This window comes from Lichenostomus cassidix, chromosome 23 (genome assembly GCF_008360975.1).
Source record: "Lichenostomus cassidix isolate B80296 chromosome 23, HeHo_3.0, whole genome shotgun sequence".
NCBI classification, from domain to species: Eukaryota; Metazoa; Chordata; class Aves; order Passeriformes; family Meliphagidae; genus Lichenostomus; species Lichenostomus cassidix.
In genome coordinates this window covers 2776168-2801840 of record NC_139503.1, presented here as the reverse complement: position 1 = coordinate 2801840, position 25673 = coordinate 2776168, and the positions used below count along the sequence as shown (strand labels likewise).

General features: G+C 40.8%; 1 protein-coding gene across 7 annotated transcripts in view; it reads right to left on the bottom strand.

The window, feature by feature from the left end:
• ZMYM4 (zinc finger MYM-type containing 4) overlaps window positions 1-25673 on the bottom strand; it is a 37187-nt gene continuing 11514 nt past the window's right edge. For 2 of the 7 annotated variants that reach the window (XM_085081543.1, XM_085081544.1), the window contains 27 exons: window positions 25040-25567; window positions 23465-23532; window positions 22728-22898; window positions 20030-20108; window positions 19072-19324; window positions 17073-17247; window positions 16749-16961; window positions 16433-16583; window positions 15677-15792; window positions 15286-15558; window positions 14644-14794; window positions 14210-14382; window positions 13965-14115; window positions 12783-12923; window positions 12456-12493; window positions 11137-11281; window positions 10839-10960; window positions 10324-10495; window positions 9682-9735; window positions 9387-9566; window positions 8765-8859; window positions 8462-8633; window positions 6640-6791; window positions 5760-5871; window positions 4430-4678; window positions 3420-3549; window positions 1-1810 (listed from right to left, as the gene is read on the bottom strand). In XM_085081543.1, the coding sequence (XP_084937669.1) occupies window positions 1603-1810; window positions 3420-3549; window positions 4430-4678; window positions 5760-5871; window positions 6640-6791; window positions 8462-8633; window positions 8765-8859; window positions 9387-9566; window positions 9682-9735; window positions 10324-10495; window positions 10839-10960; window positions 11137-11281; window positions 12456-12493; window positions 12783-12923; window positions 13965-14115; window positions 14210-14382; window positions 14644-14794; window positions 15286-15558; window positions 15677-15792; window positions 16433-16583; window positions 16749-16961; window positions 17073-17247; window positions 19072-19324; window positions 20030-20108; window positions 22728-22898; window positions 23465-23532; window positions 25040-25567 (4472 nt within the window). In that variant the 3' untranslated portion in view covers window positions 1-1602. Of the gene's footprint in view, window positions 1811-3419; window positions 3550-4429; window positions 4679-4745; window positions 5484-5759; window positions 5872-6639; window positions 6792-8461; window positions 8634-8764; window positions 8860-9386; window positions 9567-9681; window positions 9736-10323; window positions 10496-10838; window positions 10961-11136; window positions 11282-12455; window positions 12494-12782; window positions 12924-13964; window positions 14116-14209; window positions 14383-14643; window positions 14795-15285; window positions 15559-15676; window positions 15793-16432; window positions 16584-16748; window positions 16962-17072; window positions 17248-19071; window positions 19325-20029; window positions 20109-22727; window positions 22899-23464; window positions 23533-25039; window positions 25568-25673 lie in introns of those variants that run through there. The other 5 variants (XM_085081547.1, XM_085081545.1, XM_085081546.1 and 2 more) reach the window with 5 other exon arrangements.

Sequence of the window (25673 nt, the reverse complement as noted above, 5' to 3'; positions counted from 1 at the left end):
TTTTGGTCAGACAGAATCAGGGGCAGGTTTTACTTTTCACATAATTTTCTGTATTAAAAAATACATCAGTGAAATCTGTTACAGGCAGGGACAGGACTACCGAGTACACAACGTCAATAGACTACTTTCTGATTTAATTTTTGTTAAATTACTTTTGTAACTGCTAAAAAAATAATTAAAAAACAAAAAAACCAACCAAACAGAACAAAACAAAACAAAAAAAAAGAAATATTATTCAAGGCTGTTGATTTTCATCTCTTGAAATTTTAGTGACAAGCTCAAATATCAGACCCCTGTTACACAAGATGGATAACTGATCAGAGCTAGATAAAAACCATACAATTCTCTTCTTTAAAAATAGTTTGGGTTTCCAATGAATTTGTGACCACTGGTCATCAGAAACACACACCTAGAGCTTGAGAAAACAGAGATACAGACAGTATCTGATAATGTCCTGTCCTCTAAACACCACGTGGGAGCTTTTCTCTTCCAAAAGACTCAGTAACAGCCAAGCCTTAAAAAAAAAATCTCTTTCAATTTCCAATACTATGACTAAATCTCTTTGGGTGGGGCGGGATAAAAACACACATGGTCGTTTTCTACCACAGTTCTGTTGTCAGAAGTAATACTGCATCCTTTGTACAACACTGCCCGCGTTGCAAAGGTGGAAAGAGAAAGAGTGTGTGTGTATTTCTGTTTGAAATGACAAAGCCCTCTCTACATTTGCCTTACAAAATAATCAAAACCATAGGAGTAGGGAAAGAGGAGAAAGGAAAGCTGCCTTAAGGGAAATAAACTTTCCGCGCACCACAGTATTTGCTGGGTTATATGGACAGACTGCAGAGCTACTGGGCTGGGGAAGGGGTTCTGCACAGAGCCCAGGACATCCCCTCCTGGACAGCCCCCAAAAAGTCACTTGGAAGTTTGACCTACAGCACCTCTTCCAACAGAGTGAGAGTTGGCATGAGCCCGGAGCGGGAGGCAGAGTTGGCCTCGTGTGACCAGTTAACAGCAGCCAGAGTTGTCCATTGGGATGGCCAGTGGCTCCTGCCTTCCTAACATTTGATCCCAGTTTCCAAAAAAAAAAAAAACCCTATAAAAGTGTATGTGTAGGTGTATTTATAATGGAAGGTGTCTGTTTGTCTAAACCTCACCCCCTTCTCTCGTATCCTCTGGAAGAGCTCGAGGATCTCCACGTGTTCCTTGGCAGCAAGGGCTGCCAGCCAGCAGGCTGGGAAGTCACCTGAGCCACAATCTAGCTCTCCGTGCCCAACAGTGTGAGGGTAGATTTTACATAACCATTTTCCTTAAAAATATCTCACAACTTTTAAAAATCCTAAACAGAGAAAGGATTTATGCACCACTCCAATAGATGAGTTCCACTTGGATTTGTTCCTAGGATTGATCGGTGCCACAGGACGTTGGGATTTGCAGTTTACACAGCTTGCTTCCTTCCAGTTCCAGTTTGTACATCCACTGTGGTACAAAATCTGCCTGTAGGTGACATTATCTTGGCTTATTTGATACACATTTTCCAAAGGCTGGACGTATTCACATTTTGGTGCTTCTGATGTGTATTCAAAGGAAAATACCCCACTGCAGTTAGTCTGATAACTCAATATCAGAGTCCTCTGTTTTGACTTTGGCAAGTTCTTCATGTACCTCCCTCACCATAAGAATCCGTGTTAACATGATGTCCAAGGTTCCTGGGTCTACTGGCAATGTGGAATACCACATGGGGCTGTTGGGAACACAGGAGCGCTCGGGCTGCAGGTAGAACACATCACTCCTCTGCTTCACGCTTTCAGAACTGCCAAGGGAAAGGAAACAAAGTTTAGGAACGCTGGGCTGCATTTACAATCTTACCATTGGGCTGCATTTACAATCTTACCAAAAGTTTAACTGAATCAGCAAAGAAATCAAAGTAACATTGAGATGGCAACACTGTCTCGCCTTTCCACTTAGGGAACAGTTAAGTTGTTTCCAAGTCACTCTGCATTAGTTGCGTATAAAGAAACAAAGAAAATCAGAGTAACTTCTTTACAGCAGTGCTTCTCCAGCATCATCCAATTAGTGGCACTAGCAATGTCAGGATTGACAGATGCATTTGACATCCAACCTCTGAATGAAACTGGTTCTGGGATTCCAGAATGTGGAATGTGGATGAGTGGAAATGGCCTCAAGGCTTTGACTGCATTTTAGGGAAAATTTCTTCACTTAAATTGTTATCCAGCCCTGGCACAGCTGCCCAGGAGACAGTGGTGAAGTCATGTGGCACTTGGGGACATGGGTTAGTGGTGCCCTTGGCAGTGCTGGGGGAACAGCTGAACTTGATGAGCTTAGAGGGATTTTTCAACCTAAATGATTCTAAGATGATGTTCAAGAGCAAGTAAAACTAAATCCCAGCTTGCCTGGCCATGCTGCAATGCTAAGCCCATCTGCTTGAAAGACTGACTGACTCCAGGGCAGCTTCCAGCCTCTGGTAAGGTTCTAAAGTTCTCTAGAGCCAGGATCCCTCCTGCCTGGCTTTGGGATAATCACATCAAAACACCAAAGAGAATTTGTAGTGCTGCCTGCACCACTTCAGAGGCTCAGCTGTGATATATGATGAGGAGCATGAAAATGCTTTCCCAGACCAAGAACAACTAAGAGCCTCTAATGATGTGCCAGGGAAGACAAGGAAGGTAAGAAGAGGGAGAGATAGAGTCTGGACAGCTGCAGGCCTGTCTTTGCCTCAGTAATGGGATATTTGTAGTAAGCTCAATAGGTGCATTTCTGAAGGTGATTTATCTGAGTTTCAGCTGACACTAATGAGATACTGGTTCATTTTGCATGTGCATTTTCTTTGAAGAGAGAAGAACATCAGCTTCCACCTGCTCAAGGATCTAACCGGAGTTTATATAGAAACAGGGAAGAAAAATGATTTATCTCTGTCCTTGCTATAGTCTCCTTTCTAACTCCTAAATACAAGTTAATCTCCCATCACAGCAGGCAAAATTTATCAGGAGTTTTACCTAATTCACACTTCTCCTACACTCTTTCACAAGGAACATGATGTTCCTTGGGTATTAGTTATAATCTCCTCACAAGAAGGATGGTATACAGGAATTAAGGGAGATGAGAATGCCATGGGCACTGTGGTAATGCTCCCAGTTTACATTTACACCAAAAATTTTATTTAAGGTATACATCTCTGTCTGTACCTCTGCTCTTGACTCAACACCAGTAATAAAAAAATCCTATTTGGGAGTCTCACAGCAGTGCTGCTGCTGGAATTCCTGTTCCACTCACACTGAGGGATTGGGAACTTGGGAGAGGAACCACAGCACAGGCACAGAGGATCTGAGTGGGCTCCTTGCCCACATGCCTGCTCTAGTCTACACACAGACACTTGACAAAACTCAAGTTCTGTCACTTACCATTTTGATAAGTAAAATTCATAAAGTCGGACTGGACACCGCAGGGGATTATCTGTGTTCTCAGCCATTTCCACTGCTGTGGGAACCTCTTCATCTTCACTGCGTTTCCTTTTGCCTACTGATAATTTATCTGGATACACAAAAATGGCATCACAGAAGTTCAGTGAAAAGCAGCACCTTCAGGAACAAGGCCTGGTGTCTCAGCCCAGCACCCAGTGATGACTCTGCATCACCCAAACCCACTCCTTGAACTGGTTTTGTCACATGTCACCATCCAACCATAGTCACCAGGTGTGATCTGCTGGGTGGGCAAAGGACTGCACATCCTACAGGAGTCCACAGCCCATTCCTTATCTAGAAAATCCACAAGAACTAGCAGGAAAATATGGAGGATATAATTTTACTAATTAAAGAAGACTTCACATAATGCACTGGAACTACAAACTGAGTAAGACAATAGGATCACAGGCTTCCCTTTCCCATTTGCCAAAATTAACTGAAAACAAAAATCTGTGTGCCTTTGCCTCTGAGTGGAAGCCCTTTAACTGCTGTTCTCCACTGGGGCTGCCTGATCTGTTCCCCACACAGACCCAGGACAAATATGGGAATTAAAAAGGCACCATAAAGGTCTGGACCTCCAAATTCCAAGAATATGAAGTGCTGAGAAAAGGATTTCAGAAAAGGCCTTTGAATCAGTTAATAAAGTTTTATGCAAACCAGGCGATGTTATGAAAGACTATGAAACAAATTTGCAGCCAAATCTGTGACACCTCCTGTGTAAGTTTTTCCTGGGTGCCTCAGCTCACTCAGAATTTCTCTTTAAAGCAGTGAAAAATACTGCAAATGTGTTCAGGATAACTGCATAGCTCTGCTTACTGCAGAACATATTTGTTCTCCCCAGCCCTTTTTAAAAGAGAAGCAGACAACACAAAATCACAGAATTCTCTCATTCTGCAATTCACACCACACAAATGTGATTTCCCAAATCCTGATAATCAAGGAGCACTCACCTGATTCTACCTCTTGTTTTTGAAAGGGTGGGAAAAAACGTAAATATGTCATCTTAGTATTATACTTCAGGGTTCGGGTTCGCCTCATAACATGGGCAAAGGACAGTTTCAGGTGCTCGCTGACATTCTTTAGTTGGAAATATTTGGTGTTGAAGAATAGAAGGGTGTTCAACAAAACGATGGGGGAATATGCACCCAGCTGCTTACATTCCCACAAGTGCTCCTCTTCAATTCTTGAGAACATATAACCTACAAAGAACGGGCAAAGAAAAAAGAAAATAGTTATTTATGCATGTAAATGCTCTTTCAGCTAACCTCCATTAATGAAGCACATAGCAGGTCAAATTCACACCTGTCAACAGCAATTGTAATCCAAGAAAACCAAAATACTGCATGCACAAATATAGGAGCACAGAAAACCAAGCATGATCTTCCAATACCTGAAGAGTAGGATATAAAGGAACTGCAGACAGCAGCAGATTCTCACTAAATTCTAATTTCACTGTATGAAACCACAGTCAGCCAACAGCAAAAAAGTGTAATTCCTACAACAGGGAGCATGAGTTTAAAATGTCCCATTTGATGCATAAATAGCCCATTGTGATTACCGTAAGTCAGCTAGGAAAGGGAGATATGGGGGCTTAGAAGAAATTTGTTGTAAAAAAATATCACTGTGCGCAGCAAGCTATATGTAATTGGATTATTTCTGTATTAAATAGAAAGTTCATTTTTCTAAATGAAAAGCCAGTTGTGGAATTGGCCAACATTACTCAAGTTTCACTGATACTTCAAAATCTGGAAAAGATTTTGTGTGCCCATAGGGCCGGTGTCCAGCTCTATAAACCACATAATCAGGCTTGAAAACCAATTAAAAGCATCTGCAAAATTTCGGAAGTCTTAATTTGGAGTTGAGACAAAATTCCAATGATTTGCTAATGTGATCCTCAAACTTACCAGAAGTATTTCCAGCACTAAAAGGGAAATACCAGTGCAACTGTACATGGTATTTGCAGTAACTCATCTCAAATATTATATTCAATTCTGGCTAGTTGTACTAAAAAAAAAAAAGAAAAAGAGCTAAAATTTGAGGGAAGAGAAAAACTGATGTGTTGAATACCAGAATTGGGATCCTTTCTTTCCAAGGATTGATCAGAGGCAAAGATACATATAAGTGTAACCCTAACTGGTAGATACAGACATAAAATCCATGGTGTAGAGAGAAGAGATAACATGAGAGTCTCAGATCACATTCTCTTTCTGGCTCTGAGAAAACATTAATTTATGATACAGCTTTGTCATGCAGCTACACAAAACAAAAGAATTGTCCTACCATTTGGAAGAATTGTAGGCTCCCAGATTTTCAAAAGTTTTGTAAGTTCAATCATAAACCTGGAATAGGGCTCGGTGAAAATGTTATCTATTCTACCATTCTCAAACAGGTACTACGAGAGAAAAAACCAGGAAGACAGTTTGTGATTATATATATATATATATATATATATAGTCTAATAAAATAGGTTTTATGTTATAAGAAAGTTTTGACTCTTTATCTCAAAATGACTGTTTCAGAACAGGACTGAGCAGGCTGTTCTGAAAAAAACATAATAGAAATATATTGAATATTGAGTTTAAAACAAAAGTTAGTGTCGTTCTTGGTTTGTACTGTTACTGCTGCAAGGCAGTAGTAAGGACTCATTACATTACTCTTAGTATTCACTAATTACAATGTAATTATTCCCAATGTATTTTTTCTGTAAATATTGCCAACACAAGAGGTATCTGTCTTGTCACTGAGAATCTTTCCTGGGCAACCTCTTCCATGTAAATTTATATATTGGAAAAACATGGTGCAATTATTTTAGATCTAAACCATTCCATCCTAAAACAAGTATTTATGAGGAGCAAATCTTTCTTACACAAGAAAAACGATCAAAAAAGTTCCAAACGCAAGCATTTGTGTCTAGGCAGAAACACTCAGCCCCCACATTACATTCCTATAAGGACAGAAGAACTGGGTCACTGTGATCATAAAAACATCCAGAAAAAAAAAAAGAGTCATACATAGGACTAAGGAAAATAATAAAACACAAAAAAGAGACATTCTTGCCTCCTCTATAAACCCCAAGCTGTTATGTGGGATTGTGGATGTCCCATAAGTAACCAGGGCAAGTTCTGTGTGTTTTTAGCAGTGCCCTAATTCCCTGAGTTACCTGCTGAATTCCAAGGCACAAGTATAAGATGCTGTCAGGATCATATTTTTCTCCGTTTGGTCTCCGCACCTCTTGAATAAACTGGCACAAGCCAAAACTCAGCTCAGCAAATGTGCATGAGAGAATGTCCTCCTTGAGCTTCACAGGGTGAACTGGGAAAATTATTAGAAAAATTAGTTCAGCACATTAAATCTTCACACATCCCTTATTATTTCAGTTAGGCAGAACTCCTAAATCTCCCATCTCATACATGAACTAAACGGTGAACTCCTTCCTATCTGTTGGCTGAGAATTGAATGATTTGGCCAATAAAACCAAACCAGCTGCATGTGCAATCAGTATAAATGTTACAGCGAGTACTGAGGCTGCAGGAATTTAGAGCTCAGCCATGGAAATGTTTGGGAGTCTGCTGAACCCAAAAGGTGGGATGACAATGAGCTCGAGGCAGCCTGAGGCTGATAAATGGGTTTTACCCCTCCAGCTGGACTCAGGGGAGTGAGAGACTCACCCAAGTGACAGAAAGACCCTGAGTATTTCTGGACATGAGTTGAGTGCAGCATATCACACTTCTTAAAGGAAGAAGGCAGGAAGAGTTCAATGGGACATGGAGAGGGTTTGGAAAGGGAAGCAGAGAAACCAGGAACTGATCAATCAAATGATCTGCAATGAAATTACCAGGCTTGGCTGCTCCACACCTCAGAAGTGCCTGCTTGGGAATAAGCAGGGAATCTTTCTGGGAGTGGGCAAAGTTTCCTGGAAATGACTGCAATATTTACTTCCTTAGCCACAAGAAGAAAACATAGTAACTCATGTGAATACTCCACTCCTGGGAAATAAACCCCAGCTGTTCTCACGGAATGACAACAAAAACTCCAAATAAGAGATGAAAAAGCAGATCTCATCTTAGCCAGAATTTTTCCCTTTGGGGTTTTTCTTATGCTGGGTAAGTCCTGCCATGCTTAGTTCTTTACATTGCACAAGTATTTATTATGGTTTGCTCTCTTCTCCACCATCCCCAGAGAGCTCAATTCTACTCCTAACTTAAATTCTCTGCTTGACTCTGAAAATTTGCCCACAAAACTCAGGGCAATGACGTAAGATCTGAGACCAGGGAAAAGGGGAGTTAGACACTGCCAAATCCCAGGACTGCTGGGCTTTTGTAAAAAAAAATGAAATAATTCATCATTGGAAAAATAAACAAAAATTATATTTAACTGTCATTATTATCCATCACCCCAGGGAGACATGAGGAGCAATAATGTTAGTTTCAGGCAGGCTGCAGTACAGAATGGGCAGACTTCTGAAATGTTTCTTTCCAGCTGTGAAGCCTAGAAATAAGGTGTTAAGATTTTCATGTTGGATCACATGTTTTTTTTAACAGCAAACTGTTCTGCTGACCAACAAATACTTTGGGAATGTGCCAGCTATAGATAAAATGGATGGGGCCAAGCTGGTGTTGTCAACTTCAAATTATGGCCTGATGAATCTGTAATTTCATGGTTCTATAATAGCTCAGAAAAGCTCTGCAGCTGCATAAAGCATCTGCGCCACAAATGAAGAATTACTATGTGCAAAGGAAGGCCAAGTGGAGATTTCTAATCTTTTAGAGACTGTTTTTAAAGGAAACAGATCAATTAAGAATGCAATAGCTATGATTTTTAAATGCATGGGAAGATGCAAGACAGAGTTCTATAAAATCTGTTCTCCACTCATGGGTATTGCAAAACTCAGAGGTATCTAATCTTAATTTTTATTTGAACAATGAATCAAGACAAGTGCTCTTCAACGAAGTATTTCTGTTACCACTGGGAGACAAATTTACCTGAAAAATTCAGGTCCCCTTGTTCCTCCTGTGCGTTTTTCCATTGGACCCAGTTTTTCCAGGCGTTTACCCCATACATGTACTTTAGGGTCATCCCAGAAACAGAGCAGCCAGGGTAGGAGCCCTGCATCAGATTTCGGGGCTCCACGGCAACTACAGACTTCTTCCGGCCCTACAGGCAAACAAACACACCCAAACACAGCAGCATTTCATCAGCTCCTCATCCATGGATGGGTAGATTAGGGCAGACAATGTTGTAATTTCAAAATGTAAGGAATTTTTGTTCCAGAAGTATTTCCTTACCCTTCTTTTTGGCTGTGGGAAGCCATCCCTGTGTCTCCGTCTTGCCCGTGAACGTGAGTGTAAACCAGGTCCTTTGCTGAGAGGGTCAAATGAGTCTGAAGTCAAATCAACACCATGAAGAGTTTAATTACATGATTTAGCAGCCCAGGTAGAAGTGTCACTGTCACTGAGATACTATGGAACACCTTACAGTTGACAATAACACCTGTATATTCCAATAATGCTGACATTCGACTAATTAAGCAATCTGTGCACTTGCTGTATAAAGGAAGTAAATTCTCAATAGGAGAAAAAAAGCCTCCAGAAGAGTGGGTTTATTTACTCAGGGAAATATGATCCTACCCCCCACTCACATGGATGATACCCAGGGACACAGAAGTGATGAATTCAAAGGAGTCAAGCAAGGCTCCCTGCTGCTCCTGTCAGGGGCTCTGCACAGTGCTGTCTTTAAAGTCAGCAGTAGTATTTTTAAAACAGTAATTTTAGTAGAGCTGACCAACTATTTCAGCTTTAAACATTCAGTGTCACTACATGAAAACACACAGGCTGCTGGCACAATGCTCATGCAGAAAATTGTGTGTGCTCTTATAGAACAGCAAGTTTTTCTTCACATTACACCAACCTGATGGGAAATCTGCCTCCAGGTCCTGTTCCACATCACCTTTGGAGAACTGCTTGAGCTCTGGATCAGGTTCTGGCAGGGCATTGGATCGTAAGGCGTAGTGATTCAACTCCTCCTCCCAGCTGTGTGGAGTGGACACTGCTTCTGACTCCAGATCTCCGCTGTATGTGCTGCCCTGGTCTGCAACGAGAGGGATCACAGGGACCATGGGCTACAGCAAAGGCAGAACCAGGAGTTTGCAAGCAAAGATGCAGCAGGATCAAAACCCATTTGCAAAATCAAAAATCTGACTGACCTTTCTCAAATATCTTGGGGTCCAGGAAGAGCTCGTGTTCAGATGTTTGAGATCCTTGAGAAAAAGAAGGAAATCTGTATCTACACTTGACTGACAGCTTGCACAACTAATATAAAATACTTCCAACAGAAAAAACCTATGTATTAAGTCATAATATGAACACACATGCTGTGCCTTCTCCCCCAGTGGAATTCTCCTAACAGCTTTCTACCTTGGTAATGCTCTTGCAGGGGAAACAGAAATGCACAGCTAATGTAGCTCTGCTTTTCCAAAGGCTTCCATCCCTCCCTATTCATTAGTTGAGTCATCTGTAGACAAGCAAGATATTTTGTTCATCTCTCTCCAACTTGTTCCACTTTTATTACATGGGTTGATCACTATCCAACACACTCTGACCTGCATCACCCTTCAAGAATCCCCCATAAAAAGCCTGATATGAAAATATTCTTTTAAAGCAGCTGCTGTCTCTTCTTGATTTTGACTCCCCCTTCTAACACACCATGTACTGATCTCAGTACTCTCATAACCTGCTCCTGTCAACACAAGTCAAATCAGCATCTAGGATTAGGGAAAGGGAAATTTCTGTGGTGAGAGAGCCTTCACCTCACTGCATTTCATTTCCTTTTTAAAACCACCACCTACCACCATGAGAGTGTGTTTTGTCTCTCTCTGTATCTTCTGCAATCATTTCTGCCATCTGAAGGAGATCAGCTTCAAATGGATTAATGGAACCCTTTTCCTTGTTTTCCTGAATATTTTCAATGGTCTTATCAGCATCATCTAGAGTAGTTGGGATGAACATGGGAACCGGTACCTATAGAACATGAGGAAAATATCAGAACATATTTAGGGGTGAAGGGAAACAGCAAATACACAAGGGAGACCACTCCCATTTAACCTCAAATATACTTTAGGACTACTCAAATGAAGTTAAAAATAATGCCAGACTGGGCACCTCTGTACTCTCCCTACAATTTGGTAGTTTTGTTTGATGATGTTTAACCAAGTATGATGAAATAAGGAGGGAAATGACTTCAAGGACTCCAAATACCACTTGCATGACCAGACACAACACCAGTGACACTGTGCTGAGTGTGCTGGACACAAAACAAGCCTGTAAACCACTGATTTCTGTAATGAACTGCAGCATAACTTACAGGTACTGGCATCCCCAGGGGAACTGGTGTGTACTGGGTGTAGAGGTGGAGGGGCACTGGCACAAACACTGGTACAGGAACAGGTACCACAATGATCTGGGGTGGAACAGGTGCTTCTTCTTCTGTTATACCAAACACAGAACAAATCAAAAATTGTTGTAAAGTACCATACAACAGCCTGGAAACTAGTTAAGCTTTTACAACACATTAAAAAATATTCTCTGTTACATAAATAATGTATAACTCTCCCAAATGCAGTACAGACAATTCCAACAGGGGTAGGAGATCAGACACCCACCTGTCTGGCATTCTTTGTGTTGTGTGTGAGGTTTGCACGAGGTGGCCTTAGTCTGGGTGATTGGTTTGCACAATAAAGCTTTGTTTTTCAGAAGCCTGGGTGGTTTTGATGATGGGAGCTTTAGGGCATCTGTCTGGGTACTTGCCTGTTTGGAAAACACAAATGAGGGCAGAGTCAGTATTGGATGGAAGGATAACATAAGAGAAGTGTTTGTTCTTTGCTATGGGAGGCTGAACAATTTAAAACTCTATTTGCTGATAAAAATGATCATTTAAAAACTACTGCTTGCTAATGTATTTGGTGCTTTCTGGTCTCCATCTCAATTTACTTTGATCCAACAATAATGTTGTTTAAAGCTAATTTTACTAATAAAGCTAATTTTATTAACAGTGCACTGAACAAATCTGCAAGAATATTTGGTTTCTGTAGTCAAATAACTGCTATAAACTTTTGACCTGGGAACCTTACTGACGGCAGAGACATAAAGAGAAATTATGTTAAGATACTTTTGATGACTAAAAGTCTGGCTGATACAGACATCGATAAAACTGAGTAAACTAATGTGAAACCACTGAAAACAAATAAATGTAAAAAATGAACACCAATGCTGGCAGCAGCAGTATCATTTCCTGATTACACACAGACTGACTATTCATGCTTGTACTAATTCCATGTCCTGCTAACTGTAATTTTCAGTCATGCATTCAAATAACAGGATCTATTTCAACAGGGAAAACTCATACTCTAATCCATAAGTGACACTCCAGCTAAAAGCAAAGCTGTCAGTCTTCCAGGACCTAAAGCTACATAATAACATCTCTGTATTTTAAAAGAGTTGCAAGATGTTACACCTCAAAGAGCTCAAGAACTGGAATTCTAAGAGTTATCCCCAGGTAAGTGTTTTCCCCACAGCTCTGTTACCACACTACCAGGAAGTGGGGAAGGAAAATGAAGCTGCAGGGGCTTGGTCACATCAGTCCCAGCAGCCCAGGCTGGTCCCTTCCTCCCAGGCTGGTCCTTTTGCCATCCTATCCCACTTCTGGGCACAAAAGGCAGCCTTGAGTACAGAATTACTGGAGAACCACAGCCACCTCAAGAGCTACAGTCTGACAAGTTTTGCCTTAAAACATCCAATGGACACAATAAGACTTTTGTACCACATAAGTTCTATCCATTTTTTAACAATCATCTGCAAGCTGGATGAATTTTAAATTCCAATCAAAAATCAGTTGCAAAGTGATGGTGCCAAATTCTTGTATATTTTACTTGTTATTGATACAATCTGGGCAAAATTGAGAAAAGTCTTTCATAAAACTTACATCTCCTATTGTTTTTGCTGTCACAGTAGGGACTGCACCTGTGAAGAAAAAAAAACATACACTAACATGTCTACTTAGCATCATAATTCATATTTGCCAAGGTCAAGAAAAAAAATTCCAATTAAAACTCATTCCTCGATGAATGTACATAAATTTAAGTCATTATTTATACCTAGAAAAAGGAAGGACAAACGCAACCATCCGCACTGACGTGAAGCATAATGAAGAAGTGGCCGTTTTTCTCAGCAAAAAATAAAATCCCTGAGCAAATACAAATGTTCAGGAATAGAGATGTAAAAGTACAGGCATCGTATTCAGCTGCCTTACCCTGTAAAACATTGTTGGAGTTAACAGTAGGCTGGGCAGCTGGGGTGCTTGCAAGGGACACCACGTTTGCTATGACAGGGGTTGAGTCCTTTCTTAAAGAAGAAGGGCCTGAGGAGGAGGCTGGTGCCATGGAAAGGTTTGCTGGACACAGTGGACAGAAGAAAATGAGAATAAGCAGTAAGATAATTTAGAAAAAAAGCATTTCTGAAACAACACCCACCCTTCAGATCTGTCTCCAGATGAAAGAGGCTGCTGTGTGAGAAGGGGATGTAGGTGTGAAGCTGCAGCATTTCAGTTTGAACAGGAGCTGGTTCCACAAGCAAATCAAGGAAGAGGGGAAAGGAGCTCCCACCAATGTAAGCAGCAGATATATACCAAGCTGAAAAGCTGAATATGGCCTGGTGCATACTAGAAACTTTCAATTAATATCTTACTGGTTCTGGGTACCTTACCCTTGTAGCCACCATCACTTAGTGGGAGATTATGCCCCACTAGGATCAGTGATATTCTTGCCTTTTGTTTCCCTTTCTATTCCCGTCTTTGTGGGCCTTTCATCCCTTTTTGTCTCATTTTATACAGAAACTCACAGTTCCTATTCCTGTGGGCTTCATTCCCATTACACCTGCTCAAGGAAACAGCTACTGCACTTGTTATCCTTGGGATTGATAATTCCCAAGAATCAACTCTTAATGACACAGAAATGTGTCTTCATGTGCCTACAGACTGCACAGAAGTGGCTGGTTTAAGTGCATATATGGGAGTGTTAAAACCATTATGTCTACTAATTTCACCACTTGATTGTTTTTGTTAAATGAATATTAATGTTCTACCATATCTTCCAAGTGTGATGAAGACAAGCTAGATATTTAACATGTCTTCACTGGGTATCAGTACATTTTACCCCAATGAAACAGGCCTTTGTTTCATGAGAGTCACTGAAAGTGACTTTTGCTTCATCTTCTTTTAATTTGTTTGGTACATGAAGCAATTGCATTTCACACCTACAGAAGTTTGAAATTGTCTCAAGTAAGAGTGACCTAAACCTGAGCCCACTCAATAGCAACAGACAAGCTCCCCAGCAGAAGACAGATCTTAAAGAGATCACTGAAGTGAGTTTGCAGACAAACATCCACACCACTACCCCACACATCAAAAGGCAATTCCATCCCCAGCCTGGTTTACCTGTGTTGTTTGGGAGTGGAGGGTCAGAAGCACCTTGCTGTTTACAGAACAACAGAATACAAAGCAGATTGCAAAAATGCTTCATCTCCCCTTGCCATTTTATGGACTCGTTGAGTTTACCTTGCCTCTTACAACCATCACACTTTGCCATCTAGGAAAACAGAGTGAGGGACAAATTGAACACACTTGGAAACACCAACAAGGGGTATGTATCCTCTTCTAGAGGATGTGAGAATATTGCTTACCTGATAAAACAAAACCGTGAATTTAGACATGCAATCCTCTGAACAGAATTCCTCAATTTTCCCCCCAAAGTGATTCTGGACCAGTTTGGGGGAAGTCTGTAAACAGTAACTGCACATTTTACAGTGGGTTCCCCAGCGCTTAGCCAAGTCGTGTTTATAGAGCAGCTTACAAACTGAAAGAAAACAGCAAAAACATCCTTTAATACCAAAAGGACAATCACTCGGCACTTCTAATTCCTGTATTTAGTGATGTCTGTAATAATTCATTGAAACATACCATTAAAATGTAAAGTGTGGACATGGTTCTGTGTTCCTAAAGCTAAAAAACAGATTCCTTACTTAAAAACATTAGATTTCTTTTAGTATCACCAATAATTTTAAGGCAAAACACTTGTGACTTGATTTCTCTGAGACAGGGTTTTGCCCTTTCTTACCTTCACTACAGAATGATCTATCTACGCCTGAGAATCTCACTGTCTCCTTGATAATTTTCTCAAGCCTGCAGTATTCACACACAGCCGTCATATTGCTCTTCTTCTTATAGTCATCACAGCAGGTCTTCCCACAGAACTGGAGCATTTTACCCTGCAACACAGCCAGAATGTTTTGGTTTCAATGTTTGAATGAGTCACATCCCAGATAATACATTTAAATTGTTAATAGAAAGGCAGAAGTGTATTTATATGCTTAGAAATCAGCAACAGACAGCACCAGCAAATGAGTCTCCCCATTTAGCTTTATAATAAAGCAACATTTCCTGCAGAAAGCCCTCACCAATGTGCTTTGTCCTTGGATTAAAAGGAACATCCTTGGGTCCAAGAGACAGGAATGTGTTTATTTAGACAGACAATCATTTGGTTTGGAGGGGGGGGGCTTGACTTCTTTTTTTTCTGGTTTAAAGATCATAGAGCTAGTATCAGTATTAATTTGATACTGGTTAAATGACAACAAAATCAGTTTCAAATCCCTCCTCAGCAAGTCATAGTAAGCAATACTGACAGACCAGCGCACATAAACTACAATTTCTTGAGTTTCTGTTGCAAAAAAAGAGTTCAGAAAGCCCTAATCTTTATTACCTTGTATTCAAGCAGCTCTGGTTTGGTTGCAAACGATCTGTTACACTGCTGACACTTGATTTTGACAACAGAGCGGGTAAAGGTGACCTGCTGGCACTGGGCAGCCAATCTCTGGAGCCCTGCTGCAGCTGAGGTGCTCGTGGAGCTGGGGGACACAGTTGAGGTGGTACCAGTGGCCGAGACCACTGTTGCTGAGGGGATGCTCACAATGACCTGCCCTTGTGAGAGGGGCACCACCGAGGAGTTCAGTCCTGCAGGCTTGTTGAACAGATTCTGTGGGAAAGCAAATGGACAGACTTTATTTTACAGGGTCACACCTTGCACCCAGGTATTTCCACCATCAATTTAGCATTCCGTTAATTCAGCTAAGAAGAAATCCTAGATGTCACACCTGAAAAGCTACTACACAATTGTAGCTGCAAAAATTGCGTATGCTCCCATCTGACATAGCCAAGTGATACTGAGGGTTTGCTGAGGTTTTACAGCTGTTGCACTGAACTTGAACACCTGAGGGTGAAACAGAGAAGAAAAAGTGATTTATGCAACATCAAGTTGTATTGCAGCTAATTTTGCACCGTGCATACAAAACCAGAGTCTGAATGATGAGCCAAGGCACAGACAGAAGCCCGAGACGACGTTTCCACAGATTCAGAAGCAGACACTGCAGCTGCTGTGCCTGTTGCTTGCCAGAAATTTAATTAATCTCCCAGTATCCCTAGGATGTCAGTAAGCATTTTTCTATTTCCACAAGAAAAATAGCTAAGAATATGTTTGCCTAGTTCCATGCAACATTGGGCAGAGGTAACAAAGCTGACCACCCCAGTGAACAAGGGGCAGCAGAGTCCCAGCAGTGGCAAATGTCCACACAAGAGGTTTGTCTAGCTGGGAAACCCATCACCTGCACTTGCAAGAGCAAGAAAATAGATTTAAGATTGGTTAAATCAAAATTGAAATGGCTGTACTGTCACTGCTATGTTTATCTGTGGTAGAATGTCCTCATGTTACCATCTCAGCACTTCCCTTTAAATAAAAAGCCACTTCCCACCCTCACAGAAAAATAATACCAGCCCGAAATTTCAAGACAAATAAAGTTTGGATATGAGCCACATGAAATGAAGCTTCTATAGAAGTAAAAGGAAAAGCTTACCTGCTGCAGTGACCATTTTTACTCTGTATGCTGACAAACAGTTAACAGAACAAAACAGTTCCGTCTTCCCCACGTTACTTGTGCCCTCCACCATCTCGGCTGAAGATCTCAGAGATTTACACAGTGTGCAGGGTGTAATTTTAGCTGATTTCTGTGGAAACAGGGAAATTGATTGTTTGAAACTTGGCATTTTTATTAACCTGGAAATTATCGCTCACATATAAAACATTTATAAAATATGCCAATGTGCCAATATCCCATCTAACCCTGCCCTCTGGCAGTGTGAAGCCATTCCCTCTTGTCCTATCACATGTACCTGCTTGTAAGCTGTCACACACATGGAACTGCAGAACTTTTTGGACTGTCCCTCTATCTGCAGGAGATGACACTGGCCAGAGCCAGTGTAGCAGTATCCTCCACAATATTCACAGCAGTTCATGGTCAGGTTGTTGGCTGAGCGGAACTGGGAGAAACAGGCGTCGCTGCAGAGCTTGTGCACCACGTTCTGGTAATTCACCTCGTGCCTGATCTGAAGAAAAGAAGGAATATACAGCAAGGACAGAAAAAATATGTGTGCTCATCTCTGAGACAGCAAATTGTGCTGAGCTGAAGAAATTCAAATGGGGAATTCTGCAATTACCACTGCATTCTTCTGGCACATGCTGCACTTGCTGGAAATGCTGTTGGTGTGGATAGTGACAATGGGTTTCCTTTTCAGTTCATATGTGGACAGACAAGACTGGCTGCAGAAATCCTTACTGGAGCCTGTGTTGTCAAACTGGGCAGTGATTACATCCTTTGGATTTAGAATGTCTCTATGGAAAAAGAGAAACAAACACAGAGATAAAGGATTAATGTCGGTTTCATGTCAACTTGGTGTTCTTGCTTCCTCTAGAGAATAAACATTCTCCAGGAAAGGGTGGTTCCATTTAATTGAAACCTTTCTTGTTTGCTGTCTAAGTATCTGACTTAATTTTTGCTTTCCTATTAGAAAAACAGGTAAGAAGTACAATTCTTAAGTAGGCATTTTGTTGAAACATTTTGTACCTGGACTTAGGAGTGGCCTATAAAAAGAACAAGCTTTATCATTAAATCTTTTCTAAAGGAACTTGGAGAAAGTAACTGTTTAGCACAGTCTTTATTACAAAAAACGTAGAAAGCAGCATATGTGGAATAATTATTTTTAACAAATAAGGGGGTCGGGAAAAAAGGGAAAAATGAAAAGCCACAATTTCCAATCACCATTAGCTCCGTCCACCATGGTCTGACGAGAATTTTAACTTTCCCATCTCCCATCCAGAATTTTGTTTATTTGTTACTGGATTTAACACACTGAACTTTCTCCTTATTTCTTCTCTCTTTCGAAACAGTCCTTCACAGAAAAGTTTCGAAGCGCTGAAGTCAGAAAACTAGGAGAAAATACTTATATAACTTCCTTGCTTGGAAGGATGCCTCCTCACTTGTCCTGTCAGAGGTAACCCATTTTTCAACAGAATAAATACAAATTACAGCCAAGCCTTCTAAACTTTGTCACAAGGCCTTTTCATATTAAGGCAGAAAGTGAAAAGAATAATCAACTGAAGCCTCAAGTTCAAGTTTGGTTGCCCTTGTAAAACTTAAAGTAATAAATTTGTTGTTGAAGAAATGATGAACAAAGCAGCAATCTTCTGGCAAAGTAACTTTCATAACTAAAAATAATACGTACGAATAATTCTCCATAAACAGACTGTAGCATGACCAGCCTGGAAATTATTTGCCTTGAGTGAATGTATAGTAATGACATCTTACAAAGCCAGCCACAAAGGTCCTCTTTTGCTCATTTGGACATAATAAAAATGAACAAAAAATTTTAGTAATTCAAATGGTTTTTAGAGCTGAAGATTCAAGACTGTGTATCTGACAGGACTGTGGAAAATGTAGGTATTTTCTAAAGGATTTTGCCCAAGTAGACTCACCTTTCCACTCTGGGCCTAGGTAGAAAGTAACTAACTTGGGTGCTGAAACTGCCACTTCCTAAAAACCTCAATTCTTAATAAATTTAATCTCTCTACATGTTATCAAAGTAGCATGAAAGTAGATGTGGTTTGAAAATTCAAGACCTACAGAAATCTAAAATCACACAACGAAGCCTGAATGAAAAGTTTTGGTTTTTTGTTTTTTTTTTTAAAGAATCTAAGGAAATATTCTGCCTTGAATACATTAACTCACCCATGTTTTACTTCATTTTATGGATTAATAGATCTATTTTCCTCTAGAAGAAATAATGCATAAAATACTTTTTGAAAATGTACTCAGTAGTTTTGAGAGTGCAATGACATTTTGAATGTCAGGAAGGAAAATGCAGGACCTTTTGAAATACAGTTTTTTGTATTTGGCTCACTTAAGTTAAAAAAAAGAGAAGATGCACTCTGCACCACAGAGGCTTTTAAATCTATGTGTACATAAAACCCAATTAAGGAAATGGAACTGCAAGCAGACAGACCAATTAACAAGGAAGAGCATCAACCACCGATTTTTGAAGAGAAGCATAACAGGAGCAGCGCTACCAACACAGCAAGGAGCACAAGAACAGAACTGAAGCCTTCCATTATCTGCTTGAATATCAATTATTAGTAGAACAAATTAAAGCACTGTCCTACTTTGAGCAGCTTGAGCAGGTTTTCTTGGTAGAAGCTGGTACGCGAGAAGCTGGAATGGTGTATCCAGTGAGGCACAGTGTGGAGCAGAAGAGCTGGGTTGAGCCTTTCCTCTGGTAGGCAGTTTGCCCCTTCTGCAGGAATTTTTTACAGCCAGAACAGGAAACCCGAACAGCTGTGCTTGGAACTGAGGGAAGCATTTTACTCATGCCAGAGGATGCCACAGCAGGCTGGAAACCTGATGACAGCTGTGGAACTAAAAAAAAACCACACAGAGAAAACACAGAGTAAGTGTTATGGCTCTATTACACAGAACTCACTGGGGTGCAGGGGCAAGCACAAAGCTCATGGCTTTATTTGGGTTGTCAGGGTCTAGAGGAGAATCAAATAGCAGATGAACTCTCCACAAATATTTGCCCTGTGCTGGTTTTCTGCATAGCAGATTTTTATAACTACTCTGAAGATGGAGAAAGCACTATTAATGTGCACATGGAATCACAGAATGGTTTGGGTTCAAAGGGAATTTACAGCCCATCCCATTCCACCCCCTGCCATGTGTAGGAACACCTTTCACTATCCCAGGCTGCTCCAAGCCCTGTCCAACCTGGCCTTGAACACTTCCAGGCATAGGGCAGCCACAGCTTCTCTGGGAATTCCATCCCAGCCCCTCACCACCCTCACAGGGAACAATTTTTTTCTAAACCCTAATCTAAACCTGCTCTCCTTCAGCTTAAAACTGTTTAACACATTCAGTTCTCCAATGCATTTCACATTCAATTTTCCTATGCCTCAAAACCACAATTATTTTATAATCTCAATTTCATTCTCTCTAAGCCAAACTAGTTCTTCATTCCTACTGGGATCAGACACAGCGAATGAAGTGCAGAATGACCTGCAAGACTATTTGCAAAGGTGACACATTTTACAGATTTAAATCAAGTTAGTTTTGCCCATTTCTTACCAAGAGGATTGCCACTGACTGAAAATACAGCACTGATTTTCAGCTCCCCTTCCTGAGATTTTGGCTGTTGGCCGTACTCCTAAAACAGAGGGAAAGGAAAAGGAGAACAAATACACACATGTGATAACAGGTTACATGATTTCCATTCTCTCACAATGCTGCATTGAACCTTAGGGAAGAGTGAGTGTCCTAAGCCTGCTCCGAAGGCCTGGTGACAAGTGTTGCTTGTCACCCTCTCCTGCCGCACTCCAAGACACCTCAGAATTCAGCCAAAGCTTAAGAAAATCTCTGCTTTCCACTCAAACTCATCTGGAAGTGTTTTTGCAGCCCTTGCCCATCTCTGGGAAAGAAGCTTCATATTCATGGAGGGTAACAATGAAATAGAGCTGGGACCTTGATGGGAAGCATTGTGTATTACCCAGGAGTTAGGACCTTGGAGCAGCCTAAGGTGATGCTTTGCAGCAGAACAAGGCTGGCACCACCAGGGCCAGACCACCCCAGTCCCAGCTCCAGCGAGAGGGGAATCACCTCACATTTGGTACAGGATGAGAAAATCCCTGGACAGCTGCTGGTGGAATAGCTGACATGCTATAAATGACTGGCTTAGTCCCCAGCAGCTATTCACACTGACACTATGCTTCCTGCCTGTGCTCTCCCTAGAAATCTGAGCCAGAAAGCAGCTTGGAACACTCCACATGTAAATCTTAATAGGCTGAAAAGCATAATCTCTTGGAACTACAGAGATGATAAGATTTAGCCTACTTACAGTCGTTTGGGAGTAGTGAGGCATGATGTCATGTTATGACTGAGCTAAATTCACAGTTGCTGCCTGGCTGCCAGGGAAGCCAATTCAGAATCACTAAGCAAAAGGAAGCTCTCCCTTCCCAGTGGCAGTGAGATGCTTCCCCAGCTTGCATCAGCTCCCACAATCCCACAACAACCTCCACTCAAACTGAACACTCTTCTTACTGCTGTGGGAAAGTTGTAAGTTTCTATAATAGACAACCAAACTATTTCTCAGCAGGTTTCCCAGGAGAACAGACAATGGTGTTCCTTGATCATGTGAACCATCAGACTGAAACAATCAAATCTCAGGTAAGAGAAGCTCTAAGCTGGGTATGGGCATGCTGTGATGAGATCCTCAAGAACCATTTTAATTATTATTATTATTATTTTAAAATGAATCATTTGCAAACATACAATTTTTTAAGCACTTTAACTGCAATTGTATCCTTAGCCAAGAGTAGGAAAAGAAATGGAGGCAAATCCTGACATCAACTGTGCATGATCAAGCAGTTTCACAGCAGCATAACAGAGCTGAAAGCCAAAAACCTTCAGCTCAAACTATTGGTTACAGCAAGAAATGCTCTTATCTTTCAGGAAGTATTAAAAAAAACCCCCATAAAATCCCCCCATATTAATTCCAATCTAAAGCAAAACAAAATGAACTCAGTTCTCCTACTTTTCCAGTATCAGGCAGAGTTGATAATCACAGGATTTTACTCCAGGAAGGAATATTTTGAACCATACGATATTTGACATTTAAATTCTTCAAGTCTTCATTTTTACTTATTAATATGATCTTTGATAACCACAGACATCTCGCCTTGCATTCCACACAAATCCACACAGCAGATGCCATCTTGGGAGGACAAAAGAAGAGACAGATTTAACTAATCTACACGTGGTTTGACATTCTATAGGTTCAAGGAAAAATAAACCCAAACAATCCCACAGAGACGGAACAAATCAGAAGGACAGTAAAAGCTGAAGATGCAAATACTTTACTTCTTTATCTTGTTGAGAGTATTATGGGAAAAGAAGAAAAAGTGCTGGGAAGACAGGCCCAGAGAGCAGAGGAGGTTTAGCAGAAGGACAAAGACTGATGCTAAAAACTAACACCTGCACAGGAACACCAACACTTGTGTCAGTGCGAGAGGATGGATCACTTTGGGAAGTTTTGCACACCTTTAACATGCAAAATCTGACATGTAACCCAAATATAAGCAGTGGGGAGACAGGAACTGCAGCACAGCTCATTTCCATGGTGTCACACAGCTAACCAGTGGCATAGAGGCTGGCTGGAGCTCAGCAACCCTGGCCCCAGCACTGCTCAATCCATAGGTCAGACCTTCCCCAGGTTGCAATTATTGAGCTTTTACCTGTATCATCACAAAAAATGTCAGTCTTGAATGAGAAAGTCACTTAAACACATAGTTAAATTGACTTCACTGATGTGTATGTACTTAAATCTTTTGCTAAGACCTCTAAGTGTTAATTTAAAACAGGAACAAACCACTGTGCTTGCAAAGGCAGCTTTTAAGAAGGGAGTAGCAGCAGTAGTATTGCTTTAATTCATATCTCTAATTGTGACTATTCATAAAGTATTTAACAAAAAGTAATTTACAGTTTATTTCCTAGTTAGATAAAGTGTCTATGTTGCCACAGATTTAGTAACAGAAGTTTTAGAGCACTTGGCTTTGTTTCTAACTGAAAAGCAAAACATTTGCAGAGACAAGGTAACAAGACATCAAAAAGTTTGGGGGGGTGAGTTTCACAGTAGTGTAAGAGGGAAAAATCCTTTTACTAAACTACGTTCTTCAAGTTAAGTTTCGGTCAACAAATAAATTGCTGAATTTATGTTCAGCTTAAGCGGTCAGCTGTGAGACCAAAATGAGAAATGCAATGGGAAACTTACCTCAGAATTACCAGGTTCATCTTTTATTTTGTCTAATAGTCCCTGCTGTGGGGCCATAGCTTTAGCATATTCGTCATCCAAAGGCTCCTTCTTAATTCTAATATTTGGTGCAAAGGAATTCCCCAGCTCTTGTCCAATAGATTCCTTACTAGAAAATAGGTAGCTAGACTCCTGAAACAATAATATGAAAAAGAATTCACCCTCCTGCATCTGCCATGAGGAGTTGGGCTGCTGCCAAGGGGAGTTTGTGGTGCAGACCAGGAGATTTGGGTCCTGCCAAGGTGGGAGAAATGCTGGGCAGCAGCTGCTGCCTCAACCTCCCTGCAGCCCCCTTTCTCATCCCACCCCCGATGCTTTCCACTCCTCTGGCCAAAGCAGAAGCCACCCAGCTCTGCAAGTTGGTTGTTTGGGAGTGTCTCCTGAGGATACAGCTGTTCCCTGGCTCATGTGGAAAAAAGGCAGCAGGTCAAGTGGATGCATCCAGCTGTAGGTTCGGCTCACTGGTCACTGCAACCATGCTGAACAGGAAAGTGGCTACCAAAAGAATCCTCAATCCAAAGAAAGGGTCAGGAAAATTTTACAAAATTATATGTACTGTTTAAGTAGCAATGATGTCTAAGAGTCAGAAGATCAGTTTCCTTAACACTCAGATTTACACTCAAATACAAAATACGTATTTTGAATTATTCCAGCATATTGCTGCACTTGGAAAAGTGGTTGAAAGATCTATAGCTTACCCTGAAGTTAGTTTCTGGAGTTTGTGGCACTAACTGCGTCCGTAATGTTTCTTCTACTTGATTATGAACTGAGGAAAACATATACATTAAATAGAAATGAATACAGATTCCAATGCATTTCCTTTAAAACTATCAGTCTCATCCTACTCCCCAACCCCAGTGTCTGACAGCACCTCACCACTATTAAACTACTCCCTTTCTCCTACCTGCAAGTAAGGTGGTAATCCCTAAAGAGAACTGACTTTTTTTTATTATTTTATTGGATCATTATTTTCCCATTTCAGCAAAATAGTTGTAAAATTCCGATGCAAACTGTTCATTCAGAATTTTCCACACCCGAGCAGGTTCTGAACTCTCCCATTTTGACATTTAAATCAGAAAATACTTTTCAGAGCAACATCTTCCAGCTTTTTTCTTTGCTGTTCTGATCTTTTGCCTTTTCCCCTCTTCTCAGGAAATAGCATCTTCTGCTTTTTCAGAACATATAATTTAAAAACTCTGGATTTGCCTAGATATTGGATGCTACCATGAATACTTATCATTCCTGTTTCAACTACTATTTTACCTGATCTTTTAACTGTAGGTATTTACAATTTTCTGAAATATGTCTTATGTACAGAAACATTCTTCCCTTGATTTCTAACTGAAGGTAAAAGTAAAGAGACATCTGTAACTTTATTTAAAAAAAACAAACTCTATAGTTTCTCTATCATTGGTGCCACCTGGAAGCACTGATTTTAAGATGCTGTTGCTGAACACAAAAAGTTTAAATCTCAGAACTGCAAGCTGTGAATGTGAACAAGCAGCCAGGAGTCCCTCACGTGTTGGCTCAACCTCCCTCTGCTGAACAAGATTAAATCATGTGTTCCTGCCTGGTTATTCTTAACTCCTTCATTCACTGCTCTGCTGTAACTTGGGAAGTCAAAAATAAGTGTGTGGGCAGCAAGATTATGGTGACTGTCAAATGAGAAAGGGATTTTAGGCATCTTTGGTTCTCTCCATGTTGGCTGGATGAAGTCCAAGATACAAGTATTTGAGGAAGAAGGAGAGCAGTCTCCCAGGAAAAGCAGATTTCAAGCTATGCTCTGGCTTAGTTCCTGCAGACACTAATTCATTTCTAGTAAGCCTTTCCCTGATGCTACTATCAAATCCACACTGCTTTAAATGCCTAGGTACTTTGCTCAAAAAAATCTTTACTGGCCATCAACTGAACCTGAACTTCATCACCTTTTCTTTCAAGGAACACCATGGGTTATAAAAAAACAATGAGAAAAACCAAAAGGAAGCTTGAATTGTCACCCAGCTTGGTTTAGGAAACCACAACAACGGATTTGTTGAGGCTCTGTAACAAGCTGTGGAGGATGAGACCTCCCTAACACTGTCAAGCCCTTTGCAAATCCTCCTAACACAGAGTTCATTGGATTTCAGGGTTCTTCACAAAGTGCTCCCCTACACACAGCTCTGCCTGTTCTCTTCAACAAGGTGATGTTTTTAATAATTAGCCCTATTGCTGATTTCTCTCTAGTTCTTTCTTCTTCTTTGCTGGGCAGCCAGGTCTATGATGTCAACAGTTACCTGCTTTGTCAAGAAAACTGCTTTTCAATCTAGAATCCATATCTTTAGGGTTTTTTTCCAACCGTTTTTCACATTCTTGAAAATGTCCTTCTCTATTCTTGTCATTGGCTGAAAAAGTCTCTTTGTCATTATCTCGTGTTATGCTAAAATCTTTTCCAAGTGATTTAAATACAGGGCCCTGCTCAAAGGGGGAAATGATATCCTTCTGGTTTGCATTCTCAACCTGAATTTCTTTTTCACTGTCCAGTTCGTGATCTGTAACTCTCTTGCCCTCTTCCAGATGATCTTCATCATGAATTGCTGAAGAAAGAGCGTCCTTTGGAGTGAAATTCTGATCATCTTCATTGTCACTCCCAACAACAGGTATGCCTGCAAGATCCCCAGAGTTCAGAAAATAATCATGATCATCACCCTGCAGTGAATTTTCAGGTCCTGCTCGGTTCGGTACTCCGTAAGACAAGCTGTCGAGGGCAGGCGTTAAGCTGTGGTCAGCGTCCTCAGACATCTCAGCATCCAGAATTTCACCACCTAGGCAGAAAAAAACCCCAGTGAACAGTCAGAAAATTGACCAATTTTATGTGTAACAAAGGAGAAAGCTGAGTGTCCTAATCTGGCTGATGCTGCAATTCCTTGA